The 17,632-nt window shown below is 33.0% G+C and overlaps 1 protein-coding gene across 1 annotated transcript in view; it reads right to left on the bottom strand.

Annotated features, from left to right (window-relative positions):
• Positions 1-17,270, bottom strand: part of Fkbp14 (peptidyl-prolyl cis-trans isomerase Fkb14) — a 74,718-nt gene extending 57,448 nt beyond the window's left edge. The window contains exon 1 of the mRNA XM_088267348.1: positions 16,983-17,270. Coding sequence (XP_088123474.1) covers positions 16,983-17,197 — 215 coding nt within the window. The 5' untranslated portion in view covers positions 17,198-17,270. The remainder of the gene's footprint in view (positions 1-16,982) is intronic.
• Between the last annotated feature and the right edge of the window lie 362 nt (positions 17,271-17,632).

The raw sequence follows: 17,632 nt of genomic DNA, 5'->3' as shown, positions 1-17,632 counted from the left end.
ATTTATATTAATTAATAAAAATAAAAAAAATCGCAGACTGACGTATTTTTAACGAATGAAAGTACAGAGAAAGTGCAAAAAACATAGAAATATTTAAAATTTCTATTTATTGTCGTTGAAAATTTCGTTTCTATTAAATTCGCATAGTTTTCAAACACCGTATACGGTATTTGAAAATGATGACGGATTGGATCGAAACACGTGGCACATTAGATTTAAAGAAATTTAGTAAGTAAAACTTAATATTAAAAACAGAAATTACCACAATTTGACTGTCGAATCAATTAATGGATATATGAAGATCGGTCAAAACCATATTTTGAATTACTTTCTTTATAAGATGAAATATAAACGGGATTTTGAATACACTTGTATGTTAGTATTTTTTTAAAATTATTTTTTATAATGTCCAATAATTGTACAAAAAATTAGAAAGTATTCAATAAGACATCATTAAAATATTACATTAACAATATTACATCTTTACAATACATTCACATCAAAATCATCATTCATCTATACATGAAACGATATTTTGATAAACCTGTTTTCAAAATCCAGTATTCCAGATAACTAGTTCGTATTAAATCTTATTTTCGTTTTAAAACTAATGAAACCTGTTTAAGTTTTTCGTTTATTTAGTATTTATCAGACCATACAAACTAAACGACTTTCATATATGTAGGCATGTAAATATATTAATTATTATTTAATAAACATTATTAAAACACAAAATATACCATCCTATAAATTAGTTCAGTAAACTAAAAAAACTAAACAGGGTTTCCTCAGGGGAAGGCAGAGAGAATAGAACACCACACTACTCTGATTTGCAAATATTCCTCGCTTAATTCAAGCATCTTCTCATATTTTTCCGACTCCTGACCTGACCGCTTTTAAATATTTGACATTCTTGATCATGCCAAGTTTTTCTCGGGCTTTCTATGCTCCTGTTAGTTTTTATTTAGCAGAGACTTTGAAAAATCTAAAAGTATTCTGTAAGATTGTAAGATAAACCAGCGAACGACAGGTATGCCTTCTAAATAATCAAATTTGCATACTCCTTCCTGAAGTGGATTTCTTCATCTATGTCGAGATATTAGCAAAAATCTTGATAGATATATACAAATGTTATAAAAACCGAAGTACTGGGTTCTCTTTTTGTTTTAATTTATTAATATTTTCAAATAGAGTTGAAATATTTTTTGGATACACTTTTAAATCCTGTTTATTTTAACAATTAAAATTAAAGATGTACCGTTTAAAGACAAATCAACAGTCGTCTTTCAGGCAAATGTCTGAAAATACAAACGCAATAATAACCTCAAACCCTTGACTAAAATATCAAAGCATATGTGGAATGTGTGGTAAAAATTACGTATTTATAACAGGTGCAAATATTGATACATAATTGCTTGGTTCTGAATGTTATTTTATAATTGCTTGGTTCTGAATGTTATTTTATAATTGCTTGGTTCTGAATGTTATTTTATACTATTTGCACACAAACACCGCTAGAGCGTTTGTCAAATAACAAATTCAGCCTAAATAAGGAAGAAATGACAGAATTAGTAATTGTTTGCGTACGAATTTAGGTGATCGATGGAGGTCATATCAACAGGGCAAATTAGCCTAACCGTACACATACTTTCAAAGGAAATCGTCGCTTCGAATTCTGTTTGAACAAGGACACATACCTATGAGCGATGGACACCGACCCCAAAATACATACACTACAGTCGCTTGTGCACTGCACGGAACTTTACCGTCCGGCAGTCCGGTGGTTTACCGTGATCGAATTTACGCGCAACGTGTTCACGCACCGATTAAGAATACCGATCCAAAGAAAGATGGACAAAAGCACAAGCCAATCATCATCTGTTTTATACGCTAACGCTGACGTGCCGGACGGGAAAATTCCGTGTAAAATGCCTTGTAGTGCACAAACGCACTTGGGCGATTGTCCATTACCCGGAATTTGACCGTCCGGCAGTCCGGTTTTGAAAAACGAAAGCGACTACGACAGTTTAGCGTGATCGAATTTACGCGCAAGAACACTAATCCGAAAAAAGATGTACAAAAGAACAAGCCAATCCAAGTTAATCGTCGTTTTAAAACGCTAACTGACATGCCGGACGGTAAAATTCCGCGTAATTCCTTGTAGTGCACAAACGCCCTACGGTTTTGCCTGATTCGCTCCGGTTTAATCCCGGATTTGTGTTTGCGAGAACCTGAAGAACCAGAGCTTCGTTTGCGAGAAACTAACGAACCGAAACGGCGATCCGGTTTACATCGACTCGGACCTCTGATTCTGATGCTCGATACAATAACAAGTGTCTACATGTGGCGTCTGTATGTACTTGAAAGCGATATTTGTGATAACTTGATCGTTAGTTCCGGATACGTAAGTGTCTTAGCATTTACGTCGTTTCAACACTTATGTACTTAGTCAGAAGGATAAGTGAATCTCCTACTTATGGTAGGTGCTTCAGTCACCGGATAATCAGACGAGAAAGTTAATATCGTTGACCGCCATATTCATTTTTTTTTAAATTATTATTTATTTCTTAAATATGTAAGTACGTACATATACATTTCTTTTTTTTTTCATTCAAATCCTTATCCGCACCCTAATGGTGGATAGGGCACTGCATCATATTATCGCAGTGTTATCTTGATCGTTAACCCATGAAGGTGATCAGCCCTGCGCTTCAGGTACCAGTCTAGGGTAAATTTTAATAAATAATTGAGTGTAAAAATCCCTCATATTTATTTGAACCCCGACCTCCAGAACGGTAGCCGAGCGTGCTGACCATTACACTACGGAGGTAGACATAAACATACAAACATATATAAATACATACATTTAATTATAAATTCATTAACGTAATTAAAACATTATTTTATGCAGATATGGTTTTTGCAGGTGGAGTTCTTGTTAATTTTGTTTTATTAATTATTTTTATTTATTTTAACTAATTTTTATTATTTTTATTTACTTAGATCATTTACCCCTTCCTTTATTTTGCCTTTAGAAGACATTTCATTTTTATTCAGACGCATGAGCGGCAAAACGATGTATGTTACATGTTTGTGCACTGCAAAATTATGACACTGTATCTGATTTACTTGAAATTTACAATATTTTGAGTGTGAACAAATCTTTTTTTACAAATCTAGAGCCATCTATGGTTAACTTACTCAACACAATCGAAATTTAACAATTTTTTTATTAAATTTAAATAAACTTAATTGTGGGTACGATAATAATCACCTCTCGGTATTGCCAAGAATATCCGCAATGGATCTTTGTCAGACGGGAGGAATATCTAATTTAACATAGTCAACCTATAAAGGGTTGTACATGACTCGTGAAGTGTTTATAACAGCCGATATAATAATATTTTCATTCATCAAAAATTTATTTTCGTAAGTTGGAAACGAATGACGTCACTGAAACGATGGAGTTATTTTAATGTTGGTGTCATTGCTAAATTATTGGCGGCTCTATTTGTTGATGTCTATGGTCCACCCTCCCTTCATATTTGTATAACACAAATGATAGTGTAGCGGTAAACAAAAAATCCACACTTTTACTATTACAGCTCTATAAACCATATGACGTCATAAAACGTTCAAACGTTCGATGACGGAAATTACTCGAAACGCACGTTTTTCGTTTTATAAAAATATCAAAAGTTTAAACCTTCATATATCCCTTATTTCTCTACATATTTCAATAAGAATGCTACCGATAGTCTTGTGATTTTTCATATTAATTCATTAGCCAATAATCTCACATCGTGATATTTATCCATTCGAACGAAAAATAGCTGAAATAATATTTTTACCGTTTTTAACGAATGATTGGACGGAAATAATAATTGAGAGTCGCTTGAATATTTGAGAGTTTCCAATAGAATTGAAACAAGAAATCCAAGCGATATTTGAATATTGAAAAGTTTGAGCCAGTCAATATCCTGGCTGTCGAGTTTAAAAAAAACGCCGAGGAAAACTTCAACAAATTATAGTTATCGAGTGAGGCAGTTCAGCGTTGAAAATACAAATACACATAATAACAAGTTCACAAATCTGGATTATCTCCAATTATCTGTGAACAAGTATTTGGACACACTCAAAATGTTGTAAATAAATTAACTGGTCAAATTATATGCTAAAATAATAAAAATCAAAATGATATTTTCTGGCGTTTCTCATGTATGTGATTATAATCCAGGATTCAGATCTCACATACTAATAAATTTTCTGTTTAATAAAAAGCTTCTTTTCATCTCACCAATAGATGTCTCTGGTGATGTTCTAGAGATTCAAGAACAATGTTTCGAAATTGGTCCATATAAATAGATCTTCCAAGAATTTGAGTACTGTGGTTGTCAATAATGGGTAGAATTGGCGAATGTTACACGTGTGTAAAGTGATCACTTAAACCAGTCTATGACGGTCGTCAGCCCCGTAAATGCCCAGACTTCCATATTCTTCTTCATCTTTGATGAGATGTCAAAAAATTATATGAAAAATAACTCCTATAGTTGGAGATAATTCAGATTTGTGAACAAGTATTTGGAAACACTTAAAATGTTGTAAATGAAATTCACATCAATAACAATGAATTTCATCCAATTATCGTATAATTTTACATGAGCTTGTAAAATATACAAAAAAATAATAATGAGAATGATGGTAGAAAATAACCGGATAATAATCCATACATTTGTAATATTTAATGAGGTGAGCTTGTTTTCATATTATAATTATTCGTGTTTTAACCATTAAAACCGAAATTCAAAACAAGTGAAACCAGGAAAGAATGCAAAGCTTAGATAAGCATTATCGATCAAATCAAGATGTGCTGAGATTTTTTTGGACATGCGAAACGAATAAGTGATTGAGGAACAAAACAAATTTATGAAGCGAATGTGGTTGGTAATAGAAGCAGAGGAATACCATGGGAAACTTGGCATTATCAAGTATCTCAAATACTTGAAAGTAGCCAGGTCAGTCGGAATAATCAGCGGGTATGTATCAGAAGACGAGTGAATGTGGAAGAGGCAAATGCTCGTATTATGTGCAAAGACATATCGGTGGAGCGTTCTTTTCTCTCTGCCTAACCTTGGAGAGTAGCGGCGTGATGGTTTAATAAATAATCTTAAGGGGATACTGAATAAATGTTGAATTGTTTGTAATACTAAGTAGCTACTCTCCCCTTATTACATGTGAAATTTCAAGTCGCAAGGCGATGTAAATGAGATGTAAAGAAATAATAATAAGAATATAAGCTGGCAACATTTTTTAACGAAGCGTCACGACGTAATTTGCCTCGGCGTCACTTGGCTGTCATATTTTTCGATCCCCGGTGACTGCGGATTGAACTCGATTACAGGGCAATCTCCCCCGCGCGGGGCTGCAGTGCTCGCGGTATTATTTTATTATTTTAGCCGTGTTTTTAAATCCGACATGTCCCCCGACGCGATCTGGTAAAGAGAGCTAATTAAATATATGGCTGTCGCCTTTGCGTCCCATTAGAATTGCGTTACAACATTTCCACGGGATGCGACGCCCACTTCGTGCCTGTAATTTAACCCTTTGTCTGCCAAAATCCGATATATCGGCATTTGGTACATACTCGATCCGTCGGATCTGACGTCATAATTAAAAAAAGAGAAATATACATATTTTTACTATTTACACGGCTCGCGGCTCATTATTTGAAATGGGTATAAAATTGTGGCAAAGTGGGTTCGAACCGAGAAACTCTGACTTAAGAGTCCGAGACAGTAACCACGGGACAACAACCCGACAATTATCAGATATATTTTGCACAGCATGTTAGGCATTCCTTTTCTGTTTTTTTTTTCATTCAATGTAATTTTTTACATCGATATTTATAATTAAATAATCATTTATTTCTTACAATTAGTTATAATATTACAAAAATACAAGAGAAACGAGAAGGACAACAAACCAATTATGTTTCATCAAAAAGTAAGTTGTGTAAAGCTGGGATATTCTTCTAAGATACATTTTTACGTGAATATAATAGTTAATATGATACTTATTTTACTTATATTGCATAACTAAAAAAAAACGTAATATCTCACACCCCTACCCTATTTTTTTTAATAGCGGATGTCGTCAATGCAGTCGACACACGTGGACGACCGAAAAAGACTTGGCACGATCAGATCAATCAGAACCTAAAATCTGGCGATGTCAAAAGTCCGCGTAATCGGAGGGCATGTGTGACTAGATGTATGAATGTGAAGGAGGCGAGGAGTGTATGTCAGGACAGAAGAGTGTGGCGTTCCATCCTTTTTGCCTACCTCTGCGGGGAAACGGTGTGATGGTAGTAGAAGTAGTAGTAGTCAATGAAGTCGACACATCGTTTGATTGCAATATTATGCGCACGGCGTAAAAAGGAGGTGGACATTGAGTGATCAGCATTTACTTGTTAGTCGCTTTTTTATAAAGTTGCATAAATTTAGTACAATATCTCCGTATAATAACTCTGGCGGTGAAATTTTTGTCTCGCGAGATGAAGATTCTATAAATTGATTTATTTCAACAATGGTACTACAGAGTGTTTATAAATTATCGGAGTCATTTTACTTTTGAATTACTAATGTTGAAATCGCGGAATTTCTGGTAGTAAGCCCATGAATCCTGGTAGCCAAAAGGTTAAGGGAAATAATGAAGTGACTTCATTGTTTATTAACGAACTACTAGCAAGTGTATCGAAGAAAACTTTTATATTCCAACTGGCGTTTATATTAAATACAATACGTTACAGGTACATTACAGCACGTATGTATCTTCATTTTACTTTAATAGACTATAGTTACAAAGCCAAACTTTCACAGGTAATATCAAAGTAAGGTATCAAAATTCTCTAATTTCGACAATTTCACTTCTAAGCGCTATTAAGGACATTTTGAAATAAGATATATAGATATTAGTTATAATCCAACAAATTTATTATTTTCAATATTAAAAGTCCCAACTATTTAAGGGTGTAGTCCGCCTCCGTAGTGTAATGGTCAGCACGCTCGGCTACCGTTCTGGAGGTTCCGGGTTCGATTCCCAAGGGGGGTAAAATAAATGTAAGTGATTTTTTCACTGTAATATTTATTCAAAATTACCCTGGACTGGTACCTGAAGCGGAGGGCTGATCACCTTTCCTTCATCTATAAACGATCAAGATAACACTGCGTTTATATGACGCAGTGCCCTATGCACCATTTGGGTGCGGATAAGGGTTTTATATTTATATATTTAAGGGTGAAAATGACTTAAATCCAAATAAAAGTTCGTCATCGAGATATAGATATGACTTAACAATACCAAAATACAAAACCCGAAATTCCCACAGAACTTTAAATAATTGGAAACGAAGTACTTCAACAACCTTCCTACAGACAAAAAAACACAAACACATTAAAATGCAAAAAAATAAATTTAATGAAATTTAAACATGTTAATCTTAGAATGAAAAAACACAAAAAAATTATTGTAAAAAACAAATTGTATTACCAACAAACTTAAATAATAAGTGTAAGTCCTTCTCCAAGCTCAAGAATCGCGCAATCTCGTTAAATGAATTTATAATCAGGTAACCCAAAGTGGCTTTTGTTTAAAAATAGAAAATCAGGTTGTGCCGAACTGAGAACCTCTGACTCATAGTCCGCGACACTAACCACGGGTCTGCAGACTGACTCATGTCACCAAAAATTTATGGATCGTGTCCCCGTTCTATCACAGTTATAACTTATCGTACGATTTGATTATTACCAGGGCTTTTTTTTAATAAAAAAGGTCCCGGAAGTTCATGACAAGCTTTTTACTAAAAAAAATGTATTCAAATATCTTTTGTGTATGAAAAGCATTGTTAACTTTGTGGTTTTGGTAATATAACACTCTCCTTATCATTCATCGTTCTCTTTGTGTAATACCACTTTGATATTAAAGTGGTAATACACAAAGTAAAGGATGAATGATAAGGAGAGTGTTATTCAAATATCATTTAAATATTCATTACAATACTATATTTTATGATTTTGATGAATTATATACATATAGATTGGAATAATGTAAGCGTAAATTGTTTCGTCTAATTGATTAAAAAATAAAAAAAATATATATCCGTTAACAAATATGCCGAAACGTCGTTCCACAGCGACATAGAAAAAACGCTCATTGTTACAAAATATTTTTTGACATCACATTAAAGATGAAGAAGAATATGGAAGTCTGGACATTTACGGGACTGACGACCGTCGTAGGCTGGTTTAAGTGATCACTTTAGACACGTGTAACATTCACCATTTCTACCCATTATTGACAACCACACTACTCAAATTCTTGGAAGTTCTATATATATGAACAAATTTTGAAAAATTGTTCTTGAATCACTAGAACTTCAGTTGAGACATCTATCAGTGAGATGAAAAGAAGCTTTTTATTGAGCAGAAACGCTTTTGTTAGTATGTGAGGTCCGAATCCTCAATTATAATCACACACATGAGAAACTCCAGCAAATATCATTTTGATTTTTAAATAATGGGAAAAAAAACCTCTATAATTGGACATAATCCAGATTTGTGAAGAGTATTTGGACACACTCAAAACTTTGTAGATTATTGCTAATATTTTTTGGTAAGATAATGGTTCGATACATAAAGTTAATTGAATTTATTCGAAGTTACCGAGTGTTTGTACGTTTTCAGCTGCAGTTTTGTTAGTTAATAAAGTTCTCCAAATCAAAGTTTCGCTTAATAATTGGTCGGAATCACAAGGCATTGTTAGGAAGTGCTAAGCCAAAGGGAATCTCTGGTAATGAGCGAAACTCCAATGTTAGATATACAAATATTATTAGAACATATTCCTATAAACGTGACTGCCTTCCGAGGGCTTCACGTCTATGCATATCTAATTCGGAGTTTATTATTATATCCGTGCGAGATGGAAGACTCTACCCTCTTTATCACGCCTAACTTTTTCAAAAGTCATTTAAGTTGGCGCTGTTCCGTGATAATGTACGTTCGGAAGTAGCAAATTTCTCGCCGTACGAAGAAATAAATAAAATAAAGATAGATTAGAGATAAAATAAAGATAATTAAAGAGTTCACGTATTTGTGGAAGCATGGATGTAACTCATATCAATAGTAAGGTAGAGGAAAGGCAATTGAGATGGTACGGGCACATAGGACGTAGAGAACCTGAACATATTGTAAACCAGGCGATCGCCATGGATCTTCCTCGAAAGGCGTCTAGAAGAAGACCAAAAAATTCATGGATGCTCAGAAAGAAACATGATTAGAAGGCATGGCCTAGGTGACGTTGTATATATATTTTTTTACCATATATATATATATTATATATATATATATATATATATATATATATATATATATATATATATATATATATATATATATATATATATATATATATAATTACAAATTACAGATTACTTTACGTTTTTTTAAAATCCTTATCCATGCCCCAATGGTACGTAGGGCACTGCATCATATAAACGCAGTGTTATCTTGGACGATAATACATGAAGGAAAGGTGATCAGCCATCCACTTCAGGTACTCTTAATAAGGTAATATTGAATAAATATTAGAGTGAAAAAATCCCTTATATTTATTTGATCATATGACTGTATGATAGAAGGATACAAGTTGGGATGGGGCAAGGAAGAAGACTCGCCGTACAAAGAGATGATAAATAAAATAATTTAAAAAATATTCAGTGCCGAACTGGCGATGTCTGCACTGGTATTTGTGGTGATAACGGTATCTATACCCAGTAGATACGACGTCAACATCCTCCATGTTCCAGCATGTGGCACTTAGACGAACTTGGTGAGCCGAGTTGTTACCCGCGAGGCGAAGCGAGCAAACACTCGGGGCCTGCCGATGTGTGTTCTGTAATAACGCGAGCACCGTTATACGGGGTGAATTGATTTGCATAGTAGTAAAACCCACTTATTGAAGTAATGACTACATCATACTTTCGACTCGCGGTCGAGTTTACTTTCCCAATTACTGGTGATAAAGTCTGCCGATCAATTCACGGGCCTACCGTTATAATGATTTACGATGGATGGTTTGTGTATCCACAGAACGCAACGTGGCCGCGGCTGACAAGTCGAAAATATGTAATATTTTTAGATTATGCGCCGACGTCACATTTTGAGATTAGAAATTGGACTTTGCGCCGGTTTCCGTATCAGTATCGAGATAATCAGTGCCTATCTATACGAGCCATGCGCCGATCTGCTCTTATCGTCAAATTTGATGAGGTTAATTCATCTTTTGAAAGACGTTTCAATTATAACTTAAACCTTTTCATGTAAACTTTTCATTGTGTTTACCAACCACAAGTGTACTGAACATGGGCGTTTCAGGACTAAGAAATGATCTATCAGTTGAATGGATTTTGAAATAATATTAAAAATAAATGCGTGAGACTTTCGCACGTTCGAAGTGAAACTTTTTATTCATAACATGTTGTGAACGAAAAGTGCATAATAAAAAAAATTAAATCATATTTAAGGCGCTTCCCAGTATGTAAAAGTAATCCGGGATTCAAATAAAGGGTATCTGCTCAAAAAAAATCTTTCTCAATCTAACACAGATGGCTATTGTGTACTGTGTCATGAGATTGATCATAATTTGATTGATCATATTTCACACGACTAGTTTCGAAAACTACATAGTTTTCATCGACAAGTGATGATAAATGTTTTTGTGATCACCTGTCGATTAAAACATCTGTATTCCTAAAAAAAATGTCGTTTAAAATTAAACTTAATTATTGGTCTAATACAAGTATTTCATTTTTAATAACCATTATGTCTTTTCATAAAAAAATAACGTCGTATCCATAAATATTATAAATTGATTGAAAAGGAGTTTTTAAAATTTTAGTAGTGCGATTGTCAATCATGGGTAGAATGGCGAATGTTGCTCTGTATAAAGTGATCACTTAACCAGCCTATGGCAGATAATAACCACTGTAAATACTCAGATTTCCATATTCTTCTTCATCTACGTTGAGATGTCAAAAAACGTGAAACTTTTTAGGTTCTAGAAAGAGTTAATTTTATGCATATCTTTATTTTATTTTTATTTTATTATTTCAGGAATATAAAATGGTTATGTTATTTAATTTAACTGAAGGAAATCTCTCTCAATTAAATGAAATATTCGTTTTATTTATCAGTTTCCATTAATTAATATTCTAAGAAAGAAATTATATGTTAGTTGAAGTGTGATACAAATAATTTCATCTGGAAATATTCTCAATGACGCGAGAATACTGCGCCGATGGAAGTACCTGATCTTGTTGTAGACAGTGTTAAATTTTAACTAGAATAAAATTATTCATCCAAAATATATTCTAAGAGATTGTTGAAGTATGAAACTAATTATTAAGTCTGGAAATTTTCAAAATAACTGAGTGATGGATACTCGGCTGTCCAAACTCAGAACACAGTAAGGGTCATTTTTTTGCAGTTCTTTTTTTTGCATTTTAGGACTAAGTAGATTCTAATTAGTCCAAAAATGCAAACAAAAACGTAATATAAAAAAATGTCCCTTACTGTGTTTGGACAGCCGTACTGAGTCGATGGAAGAACATGATCTGGCTGTAGATAGTGTTAAATTTTAACTTTAAATATTCATAAAAAATTTACTTTTTCAATTTTTTCGTCTGATCCAGGTAAATTTTCCCTACCACGCTTAAAAAATCAATTAAAAAAACGATTGTCGATACGTCTTATTACTGAACCTTATCAGCACCTAATGGTGCATAGGGTACTGCATCAAATTGATGCAATGCTAATTTTATCATTATTATATGAACGCCTGATCGCTTTCAAGTATTCGACATAACTGATCATGCTAAGTTTTTATAGGTCATCCTCTTCTTCCTTTTCCAACAACATTCGCCTCATGAATTTCTTTTACGTTCTTTCGTTCTTTCCTCACTCATTCGTTTCACATGTCCAAACCGTCTCAACACACCTTTCTTAATTTTATCGATAATACTTATTGTATATGCATACATGTGGTTGTTGTGGTATATGCGAGTATATGTTACATTATTTTTTTGACATCTCAACATAGATGAAGAAGAATAAAGAAGTCTGGGCATTTATAGGGCTGACGACCGTATTAGGCTTAGTTTTCATAAGCCCTGTAATTTCCCAGACTTCCATATTCTTCTATATGTTGAGATCTCAAAAGAATAATGTGAAAAAATTATTCCTAATTGGAGATAATCCAGATTTGTGAACAAGTATTTGGACACATTTATAACTTTGTAAGTGTACACATCACTCACTCCTTTCAACAACGTCATATATCAAAAATCGTCAATTTTCAGTTGTGCCCAAAAATGTACTAAATGCCAGCAAAAGCGGCATATTTTTAACTTAATATAATATAATATTTACCCGCTACAGGGCAGAAAGTGTTGTTTCTGCATTTTGAAGAAAATGTATGTATATGTATATTTTTTTTTAAATATACTTAATATTTTTCGAATGGAGAAAAAACATCAAGGTTTTACTTCAGAAGATCTGTAGCACAGTAAAAAGTTCAAAAAGTGGCTTGATATTTATTTTTAATACATTTTATTATATTTTTAAACATTAAAAACAATCTGAAAAATCTAGTTTTTCGATTTATGCCGTTGTTGAAAGGAGAGAGCGATATGTGCTAGTGGGGAGAGAGATGATGGTTTATTAGTTTTTAACACTTTAAAAAATATATTCATAAAATCACATTGAAAATGATACCCAAAATATCTGTATTAATAAAGTACAAGGGCCGTAAAGTTCCGACAAAATGTGCTTAATTACTGGGAGCTGCTATAATATTATATTTGTATGAAATTACACTTCGGCGTAGTTCTAAAGTTCACTCTACCGTTTATTACAATATTCCGAGTATTGGTCTCAGGTTTCACTTTAGGATTTGATGAATACCAAAAATATATTAACATTTTCGAACTGTGCTTTATTATTTAGTACTTTAATTAATGGTGTACCTTAGAACGGGGAATTATGTTACATGCTCCCAGACGATCGTATAAAAAAATTAGGTTAACCCTTACTGGTCCAATGTCGAATCTCATTCGACATCGATTTTTCCTCTTAGGTCCCATGTCGGATGTTATTCGACATTTTTTTCATCACTAGTATTATTTATTTAAATTCCAAGCTTACATTTTTGTCACTCGTATCTATTACAACAGTATGTGGAGCAGAGGACAAAATATTATTTTTCCAATTAGAATATAACTGTCTACCTAGATTATTATTTTATTTTTGGGGGCCCGGAAAGGGTTAAACCTGTTTCAATGTATTCTATAGGTGAAAACGGGGTTTTTAAGGTTTTATTTTATTAGATAGGTATTATTTTTTCACCATATTTTTATAATCCGCCTCCGTAGAGTAATGGTCATCGCGCTTAGCTACCATGCAGGGAGTCAAATGAATATAATTTTCACCCCAATATTTATTCAATATTACCCTGGACCTGAACAGGGGGGCTGATTACCTTTCCTTCGCGTGTTAACAATCAGGATAAAACTGCATTTATATGTTGCAGTGCCCTATGCACCATCGGGTGCGGATGAGGGTTTGAAGATTTTATGGAATAGTAGAGGAATTGTTCTCTTCAAAAAATTGACTCCAAAATCGGGTGCTACCAATAGTCGAAATTGATATAAAAATGTGATTTGAAATTCCTGCCAGTGTTAAAAATGCCCATATATCAATCAAGAATTCAAGAATACTCAGCCTCAAGAATTTTTAAAATATAATAAAAACAAAATTTCTATAAATTTATAGTATCAGCATTAGAATTAAGAAATGTGAATAACATTTGAAACGTTTATCTCAGATTTACAAAAAAAAAACTTAAAATTAGTCAAACGGAGACAACCTGCTTCCGTTATCCACAAAGTCATTAAATAACGAAACGAGGTATGAAAAAGCTATTCATAATGGGATATTGGAGGGAGATAGATCTGAAATAGATCGCATCATTTAGCCATATCGTATTTTTCTGTATTTTGTATGTCTACCGTATTTTGTTTATCATTAAAAAAAAAAATTTCATTCTAAAAAAAAAGCATTGTAAAATGTGCCCTCGGCACGGGAAACTCAGTGAGGGCACATTATTGTTATTTATAATTGTGTGTATGCTAAATATTGAGAATTATTTAGAATGTCGGTCAATTAATGCAAAGACAGAATAATTCGCTCACTCCTTTCAAGAACGTCATAAATCAAAAAACTTGATTTTTCAGGAGAACGTTTTTAAAGTTTAAAAATATAATACAATGTATTAAAAATAAATATCAAGCCACTTATTGAACTTTTTACTGTGCAACAGATCTTTTTAGGTGAAACCTGAAGGTTCTTTCTCCATTTAAAAATTTTTAGTATATTTCAAAAAATAATTAAACAATACCTTTTCTTCAAAATGCAAAAACAACACTTTATGCCCTGTAGCGGGTAAATATTAAGTTAAAAATATGCCGCTTTTGCTGGGATATAGTACATTTTCTGGACATTCCGAAAACATGCACAACTAAAAATTGTTGATTTTTGATTTATGACGTTCTTGAAAGGAGTGAGCTAATTGTATGAATAAAGTATTTTACAGGCTACAATATTGAGTTGTACGTATAATATTCAAATATGACGCTTTGGTGAATTACGGAGTATTTTTTTTAATAAGGAGTAAGCTATGGTGAATTTGAAAAACAAATTCTTCAGAACTATGTCCAATTTAGACGTCTCAACATAGATGAAGAAGAACACGAGAGTCTGGGTATTCAAACGGCTTATTACCTGCCATAGGCGGGCTAATAGAAAACTTTATACACGCGTGACATTCACCATTCTTGACACCCTGATTGACAACCACAGCACTCAATTATTTTAGTTACTTACTCGTGTATCATTAATATCATGTCGCTTCATGTTGGAGTTCACGACAGTTTTTCCGATTACTTTCACCTAGCAGTTTGTTTTACTGTTTTTTCTTCACTCATTCGATTCACACGCCCGAATCATCTCAACACGCGTCTTTCTTAATTTTATCGATAATGCTTATCTTAACCTTGCCTTCTCTCCTTATATCAACATTAGAAATTGTTAGCTAGATCGTCAATTATACGAAGGCAAGATGATACTTGCACTTTAGGTACGAAAGGTCATTCAAAACATAACAAAGTATTCTCAATATTATTAATATTTAAAGCATTTACTTTGTGGTTAGACATTTTTTCGAGACGTCTCTTCGTCAGAACAAGCGGTAGTGATTGTCCTGACAATCACTACCGGTAGACATAAAAATCTCGGTGAGTGGTTATATACAAATATCATTAACATTTTTGTAAAACAATAAATAAGTACTTAACAAAGTAGGTATAATTAAAGAAAAAAGACGCCGGTTCGATTTAAGGCCATCTTAAAATTATTCCCAAATCATGCAGTATGGAAATTCATGCAGTATTTTTTCTCATGCCTTAAATTATGTCCAAAAATCATATAAATGAAATATTCAATTAAATTAGAGCGACACATTTACATCGTAAATCATAAATCAAAACCTCGTGAAATTTCTTATGAAAAGGTAAATTTACATCAATTGAAAAATAATGTATCCCGAATTCCATTACAGTATCAGAGTTCCAAGTATTTTAAATAATTATTTTATACAAAACGTATAATAAAGACAGAAAACACTACCCTCAAAAAATAATTTTAGATAATGCATTGGGAATAAAATAACAAAAAATAAGGAGGCAATGATCGTATAAGAATTAATTCAACATTTTTATAATAAAATAATATTATTTTATTATAAAAAATAAAATGGGAATAGTAAGGTATATTTTAGCATAAGCCGGCTTAGTTTTTATTTCAGGACATTTAAATATATTTTTATGAAATAGAGTTATTGAAATATTTAAAATAAAAAAAAATCATATTGACATACTTATGTTCACCACGATAGCTAAGTGGTAAGTTCGTTATTTATCATGCTAGAGATCCCGGGTTCCAGCGGGCCAAAATGAAAAGTTTAAAAGTGATTTTTTACTAGAATTTTAATTTTAATACGACTACGAACTGATGAACTGATACCCAAAGAACTGATCACCTTACCGTAATGTAATTAACGTTCAATGTAATAAATGTATTATTTATATATATATATATATATATATATATATATATATATATATATATATATATATATATATATATATATATATATATATATATATATATATATATATATATATATATATATATATATATATATATTTATATGTATAATTTTTATTAAATCCATTCTATAATATAGCCATTTCCTGTAATTTTCTGGGTTTTAAAAAAATCACAGTTGAAAGTACAGAAATATAAAAATATTTTGAGAAAACGTGTTCATTTCGCTGTTATTGAGATTAAGTATTTTTTTAAAAAAGCACGTTTTCCCGTAGACATAAAATTCGAGATCCTCGATGAATATACGAACGACTTTTTTTTGCGTATGGTACAATTAATATATCAATTGCTAAAAAAATATAAATAATCTTTTCAAAATGTGATTTTTAATTTATTTATACTCGAGCACAATCTAGATGAAAATATTCAGTTTCCCAACTAGTATTAAACGCTCCAAAGAAATTAAAATAATTCAATTTTAAATATTTATTAAAAATACATATTTTTTTAATTTTCATTAAAATATGTTTCATTTTATAACAGGCAGTGTTGATGATATGTTAAGTTATTAGTACAATTAATAATTTAGCGCTTTTACCCACTAATAGCCTCGTCAGACTGGCGTCAGCTGCTGACACCGGACGCAGAATCGAGCATGTCACATGCGAGTAGTAAATAAGTTTTAATTGTCAAGTGAGTGGTCCATACCTGGAGTCGAACTTGGTGCCGTCGGGGAGGGTTCCGGTGTAGTGCATGGTCAGGGTGTCGTTCTGCTTGGACTTGTTCACGCATCCCTCCGGCACGCTGACGACTTCCACCTTCAGCCCGTCTCTGGTGGTCTTCACCTCCCCGCTCGCGGCACTGAACAGGCCCAGGGCGGCGATCACCCACAAGACGGACATCTTGTACGCCTGAAGCTCCATGCTGACTTCGAAAAGTTTATCTGACGCCTGCTAAAGGACCAGGTACTCACCCGTCAACGCAAGATCAGAAACTGACTGCTGCTAGCAACTTTTCCACTAATGTAGTCCAACTTTAAACGCAACACCCCTCCAGCGGACATGCCCAGCATTTTTATCTCTGTCTTACTGCGCTTCGAACGCGGTAGCGCGACAAAGACAGATATAGCAAACGTCTGTCTACAAATAACGGTAACAAAACCACGTAGTTGAATGTGCCACGGTCCTCGTCGGTTCCACGAGAATGAGACGGGACGATAATATCCCACGAGTAAAAGAGACACTATATTTTCTTCTTTATAATTCCAAAAAAAACACTTTTTTTCTTATTTTTTGTTGTTTTTCTATAATTATTCGTTAAGTTGTATGTGGAAATACGTGAAAAGGCTTTGACGCGTT

This window comes from Brachycentrus maculatus, unplaced genomic scaffold (assembly GCF_059751285.1).
Source record: "Brachycentrus maculatus isolate JH-2025_06_01 unplaced genomic scaffold, ASM5975128v1 h1tg000018l, whole genome shotgun sequence".
Taxonomy (NCBI): Eukaryota; Metazoa; Arthropoda; class Insecta; order Trichoptera; family Brachycentridae; genus Brachycentrus; species Brachycentrus maculatus.
Note: the sequence above shows the minus strand (reverse complement) of the source record. Positions and strands in the feature narration are given on the sequence as shown.